General features: G+C 38.1%; 1 protein-coding gene across 1 annotated transcript; it reads right to left on the reverse strand.

Annotated features, from left to right (window-relative positions):
• Positions 1-1,958: 1,958 nt before the first annotated feature.
• On the reverse strand, positions 1,959-4,022 carry LOC148193885 (uncharacterized). Its single transcript, XM_088097671.1, has 5 exons — positions 3,508-4,022; positions 3,309-3,435; positions 2,952-3,230; positions 2,756-2,860; positions 1,959-2,676 (listed from the first exon to the last, which is right to left on the reverse strand). Exons 1-5 carry the CDS (start codon positions 4,005-4,007, stop codon positions 2,143-2,145), a joined length of 1,545 nt encoding a protein of 514 aa, XP_087953797.1. The 5' UTR covers positions 4,008-4,022; the 3' UTR covers positions 1,959-2,142.
• Positions 4,023-6,635: the final 2,613 nt, after the last annotated feature.

Consider the following 6,635-nt stretch of genomic DNA (forward strand, 5'->3'; position numbering starts at 1 on the left):
TTCCTACATGCATTTAATACGTTAGACGTTAAACATTTAGACAATGTACATGTACTTAGTATTTAAACTAGTTTTGTTTTTAGAGTTTATATGATTTTAACATTTAGCATGATTATCCTAGACTTTTCATTTTTATTAGATGCTATTTCATTAAGCAATTTTTGTTAATTTTCAAAACACAAATTGCTAGACGATCTTATCTTAACATCTGGAATTAAATATTTGTTAGTAGTAATCCATAAAAGATATGATAATAAGTGGCAACCTATAAATATTTATTGAGATAGATTCTTATATTATATTAGAAAATAAGTTTAAATTTATTAACTCGTCATTATTTATATGCTTTTAACTAACTTTATTTTTAATCAATGACTTTTCCACATTAATTCTATTAATTACATTTTCTTAATCTTATAGTGTCAAAAATGGTAATTTTTGTCATAATTCATGCTGTAAAAATATGGAATAAAGGGTTTGAATTCAAAATATCCAAAAACTGTCATTTCTATATATGTTTGCCTGCTGATTATTCAACGTTTAACCAATTAATACATAATGTTAGTTATATGAACTACTGTAGTTGATAGCTGATTTTATTATAATAAATGTTATAATAAAGTTTTAGTCTGTATTCATAGCATTGTACTTTATGAAAGCGTATAACTCTTAGATCAACTTATTAGACTCAAATTATATCAATAAGAGTAAGTTTAATGACCAATATATTTATGTTCGTATATATTCATTTTTGTCATGGGTATTCACTACCACGGGCTATTTTTTTATTTGGTGTTTATTCTTTGTTGTTTTTAGAAATTATAACTAATTATAGATAAGTATTAAAAAGAGAATATGATTATATTAAATTAATTACAATAGTTATGAAGTACTTATAAACACATTTTACCTACCGATATTTAATATATTCATGATAATATGATTTGATATCTTGTGAATAAATTATTATTAACAAATTAATTAGTAAAAATAAATTTTAATAATTTAATTACATTTCTTTTTTTTTTATTACAACGTGTAAGACTTAATATTGTTGTATTATTAATCAAAAGATAAGGCTGTCCCACTCATTAAAAGTCACTCTCCAAAATACTGATGATCATATTTTTGCCCATTATTTTCTTTTAAGTTTGTTATTTTAGAGTAGTTTGGTTTGATTGTTAGTTACAAATAAAGTATGAACGAAACATAAAAAATATATACGAAAAAATTTGAACCAAACATGTAAGATTCTGAAAAATTATAATAACTAAGAAAATAATTAAATGAGATTAAATAAACACTAATACAGTTAGGGGAAACGACAATGGTTATTTTTTGTCATAGACAGCGGTTCCTGAACTAAGGCATATACAGAGGCAAAAAAGTCTATCCCTTTTTGCCTCGGTTGTGAACCCACTACAAAAAAGTAGGGCATTACCGAAGGCCAGAAACCCTCGGAAAATGCCAAAAGCCGTCGATAATGGACGTTTACCGAAGGCCTATCGACGGCCAAAAATCCTTCGGTAAATCCCTTGTCGCTAACCATTACCGAGGGCTTCTGACCTTCGGTAATTACCGAGGGTCAGAAGCCTTCGGTAATTACCGAAGGGCGAAAGCCCTCGGTAATTACCGAAGGGCGAAAGCCTTCGGTAATTACCGAAGGGCGAAAGCCTTCGGTAATTTCCGAAGGGCAGAAGCCCTCGGTAATGAGCATTCGAGGGTATTTACCGAAGGGCGTGAGCCTTCGGTAATGGCCAGACGAGGGCATTTACCGAAGGGCAAAAGCCTTCGGTAAAATGCAGAGCAGGTTTTAGAGAAATGGTTTTCCCTCTGCAACCCAGACCTGTATAACAAATTTAATTTACAAACAGACCTGCATAACAATTTTCAAACACATACAAACATGCATAATGTGCATCTCAAAGATCCAATCAATGATCAATATCCAAGGCACATCAAATAATCCACAGGACATCCATTAATGTAAAAATAATGTATTTATAGTTCAAACATAAAACAATGTAACACAAGGATGTTGTAACATCCAAAGTCTGTAAGTACATCTAACATTGAAATGATATCAACTCAAAATGTTCTAATATCCAAAAGTTTGTCTAACAAGTAATGAGAAAATGAAACCTAATAATGTACATAACTATCATCAGAATGATTTTCATCATCCTGCTCCTCTATTGATGGCTGGACTGGTGTGGGTTGGACTGATGAGGGTTGGACTGATGAGGGTTGGACTGAAGTGGGCTGCTGAGTGGCAGCAGGTGATGAGGACGGTCGTGATTGGGTGGGAGGGATATTTTGTACGTCCTGTGAGGTTTGAGGCAAGACAGTCATGACCAGGGCCTTAAAATTTGAAAACTCTGCTCTGAGATCAGTGAGCTCCTGGTCACGTTGATGGAGTTCCTGCCTGAGTTGAAGAACCTCGTCAGGAGTACTGGTGGAAGAAGAAGGCTGGTGCTTCAGAGTACCTCCTCTGGATGCTGTATAGTTTGCAGCAAGCTGTCCCGCACCATACACTCGTCCCTTTTTCTTCCCACCAACGGTGTCGATCCAGCACTGCGTCCTACGGATGTCATCATCTGCATTACTGGCATCATCCGGTGTAGGAGCTGACTCATGTTCAGATCTAACCTGTGAAAGTCTCGTAGAAAAGTCTTCCTGTTGAAACATTAAAAGCAATGTCAGAGAACGATAGTATAACAGAAATAAAAAATTAGTAATAGTGTTATTTGCTTACATGAGTCTTCCGAGATCTTTCATCAACAAATTCATTAGTTCCCTTCCGAACATGAGTCTGTGCAAAGACCTCATCAACATGGACCGCCCGTCCTAGAGCCTGTGCCTGTAACATAATTAAGAATTACAAGCGTACATATGAAATACAATATACATAACTTGTGTATGAAAGAAAAAGTTATGTAATGAGATTATACCATACGAATGGCATGCTCATGAATGGTGATCGACCCACCAGTATGCAGGGTGCCACCCCTTTCAGACGCTCTGTTCCGCTGGGCTTTGGCACACTTATTGCGGAACTCTACTGTATTCCAATGGGCCAGTAAAGAGTTCCAAATGTGCTCACCCAGCCAGTTAGGGCGCTGTGCTGCATTCCGGGCATCCCTAAACATCTCTGACAGCCGATGAGATGCTTTCATGTGGAAATTTCTGTGTATCTGAGTTTCATGTTCAGGTTTCCACTGCACCTTCATCTGTAACATTAAAGAGAACAAACATTGATTACAGAACATACTAAAATATTCCCAACATTAGTGTAATAGATTGCTCACCTGAAAGCGCTGCCAGAATGGCTTCCTGTCGTCCTTAGGTATTGCTCCCCAAGTAGGCCATGGAGTTAAAAACTGTTGCTTTATTGAACGTGTGATGGCCTGGGAAGCAACCCTAGATGGAATAAACCTGCATAAGAAAGCTCATTTCAATTACAATATGGTTTAAACATCAAATGATATCAACAGATTATAAACTTACCCTTTACCATAGGGCTCAATCCATGGTCGATCATGGAGGGGCGGGTCAAGATCTTCACCATCACCACTTGAATCTGGATCACCAAGTGGTGTGACGGTCTCAGAAGGAGGTACAGAAGATGAGGAAGGTATAGAAGTAGGGTCAGAGAGAGGAGTGGGGGTAATAACAATAGGGGGAGGAGTGGGGGTGGCAATAATAGGAGGAGGAAGAGGGTCTGTGGCAGGGGTTGTAGAAGGGTGTGCTGCAGGAGGAGGAGAAGGGTCTACTGCAGTGGTAGTAGAAGGGTGTACTGCAGGAGGAGGAGGAGTGGGGTCTACTGCTGGTGTAGGAGTCTGTATAATAGGGGTAGGAGGAGGCCCCACAGATGATGAACTACCGGGAGCAGGGGTAGGTAGTCTAGCAGGCACCCTAAGTACATACTTTGGTGTCTGCCGTTGCCTCTTTGTAGGCCTTGCTACCCCTTTTCCTTTATCAGGACGCTCTGAACCTTGTCCTGTCATTACTGCATTGAAATGGTTACAAACAAAGCGAATAAATATAAATAAATAAAGAAGGATGAATTGTTTTCAAAGTCAATGTACAAGTAATTGCATACAACTTCAAGATGGTATTTTAGATAATGGTAATGAAATGATAGTCCAATTTGCTACAATAGATGTTCAACATTCAATCATCGTCATCATGATCATCATCTTCATCTTCATCTTCATCATCGTCTTCTTCTTCTTGTTCTTCTTCTTCATCGTCATCATCATCATCATCATCTTCTTCTTCTTCTTCTTCTTCATTTGCTTCTTCTTCTTCTTCTTCTTCTTCTTCTTCTTCCTCTTGTTCTTCATCACCTTGTACTGTTGCTTCTAATTCATCTCCATCACCATCAGGGTCGACCAATGCGGTTATACGTTCAACTTCGATAATTTCTTGTGGTTGTGACATTTGGTCAAGTTGGTAGGCTACATCTTCCTCAACTTCATTTGAGTCTATGCGACCTCTAGGCTTCGTTTGTATTGCTACGGCCCAACCACGCTTGTCAATATTGCGAAATGGTGGATATGACACATAATAAACCTGTCTCACATTAGATGGTAGAATGAAAGGATCAAAAGGCCCATATCTTAATCTCTGGTTCAGTTCGACAATATTAAAGCGTGGATCGACTCTAGTACCAGCTCTAGAAGGATCAAACCATTCACAATAGAAGAGTACCACTCTGTTTGGAGAAGTAGTGCTGTTGTACTCTAACTCATATATTTTATGAATGATGCCGTAGAAATCATCATAAGACCCCTCTGTTAGGCCCTTGACATACACGCCACAATTTGATGTTTTCTTTCCTTTAGACCATTCATGTGTATGGAATTTGTAACCATTGATGAAGTAAGTGTGCCATTCTTTGACACATCTCATTGGCCAATTGGAGAGATGTCTTAACTCTTGAACCGTGGGAGTTAATGCCTGATTAAAAACCTACAAAGGTAGTAACAAAATTTTAAAAGCAATGGTCAAATTTACCTTGCTCTAAACGTAGGAAAAACTACGGACCTGATTTCTAAACCAATGCGGAAACTCTGAGTGTATTCTAGCAGAAGTGTTTCCTTCTGCGACTTGCTCAGCCACAACAAATGAGCTGGTACAAATGAAATTCATTAGTGTATAACAATTAAACCGTTTGATAGATTAGAGATGGATGATGACATACTCAAGGTACGGCTTTACTTCACTGCAATTGATCAAGACATGGACATGAGCAGAGTTGAATTCAGCATCAGTTAACCAGTGAGTGAATTCTTTCCCTGCGTGACGGCCTGTTTGTCGAAAAACTGATAATGCACCTTCACGTCGTTCAACTTGCCATTGCATTTCATTTCTGACATGAGTGGGGGACAACATGAAGTTCTTGAAATAATGTGAACAAAAATAAGTTGTCTCTCTGTGCAAGTAAGCTGCACAAATTGAGCCTTCCACTCTAGCTTTATTTTTAACTGAGCGTTTGGATTCTCCCATAAACCTTTCAAAGGGATACATCCACCTGTACTGCACGGGTCCCCCAAGCCAAGCTTCATATGCAAGATGTATTGCAATGTGCTCCATTGAATCAAAGAATGCAGGAGGGAATATTCTTTCCAATTTGCAGAGAATAATCGGGATATTTTCATCCATCTTTTTAAGGGAATCTTCCTTTAGTGTCGTGCAACACAAATCTTTAAAGAAGTTACTGATTTCTATCAGTGGATGTAACACGTGTGTTGGCAAACAACTGAACGCAAGAGGGATGAAAGTCTCCATGAATACATGACAATCATGACTCTTCAACCCTTGAATAGTACCGTTCTGAACATTGGCACATCTGGACAAGTTAGAAGCATATCCATCTGGCATTCTAAGCTCCTTGATCCATGCACACACTATTCTTGTCTCGTCTTTTGACATGGTGTAATTTGCTTTTGGTTTAAATAATCGGCCGTTACCTTGTGCCTTCAACTCTAAGTCTTTTCGTCCACAATACAAAGGTAAATCTTTTCTTGCTTTCTCATTATCTTTTGTCTTACCTTTAACATTCATAACTGTGTTGAAGACATTGTCAAAGAAATTTTTTTCTGTGTGCATCACATCGATGTTGTGTCTTAGCAAGTTGTCCTTCCAATAGGGAAGTTCCCAAAATATGCTTCTTTTAGTCCAATTATGCCATTCCCCAAACCCTTCTAGCCTATTCTGACCAGATTCAGTCACTTTTGGATAGTCTTTCACTCTTCTCCACACGTGTGATCCAGTCAACTTTGGCGGGGGCATATCCGTTTCAACTTGTCCTTTTCGAAATGCCTTTTTGTTTCTTCTAAAGGGGTGATCAATGGGCAAGAACCGTCGATGGCAGTCAAACCAACTACTTTTCCGACCATGACTCAATTGGAATGACTTTGTACGTTCCATGCAATGTGGACAAGCTAATCGACCATGTGTGCTCCAACCAGATAACATGTCGTACGCTGGGAAGTCATTAATAGTCCACATCAAGGCTGCCCTCATAAGGAAATTTTGCCTCCTTGAAACGTCATACGTCCAAACACCATTCCATAACTTCTTCAAATCATCAATCAAAGGCTCCAAGTAAACATCAATCAATGATTTGG

This window comes from Vigna umbellata, chromosome 8, assembly GCF_029865625.1.
Source record: "Vigna umbellata cultivar VRB3 chromosome 8, Vumbellata_1.0, whole genome shotgun sequence".
In the NCBI taxonomy this organism is placed as follows: Eukaryota; Viridiplantae; Streptophyta; class Magnoliopsida; order Fabales; family Fabaceae; genus Vigna; species Vigna umbellata.

What these genes read in the sequence shown, in the direction of transcription:
- LOC148193885 (XM_088097671.1), bottom strand. Translation starts at nt 4,007, where the DNA reads ATGACAGGACAAGGTTCAGAGCGTCCTGATAAAGGAAAAGGGGTAGCA. An exon ending in ATTGAGCCCTATGGTAAAGG is followed by an intron (nt 3,436 to 3,507) that starts GTAAGTTTATAA and finishes TTTCTTATGCAG; the next exon opens with GTTTATTCCATCTAGGGTTG. An exon ending in AAAGATCTCGGAAGACTCAT is followed by an intron (nt 2,677 to 2,755) that starts GTAAGCAAATAA and finishes ATGTTTCAACAG; the next exon opens with GAAGACTTTTCTACGAGACT.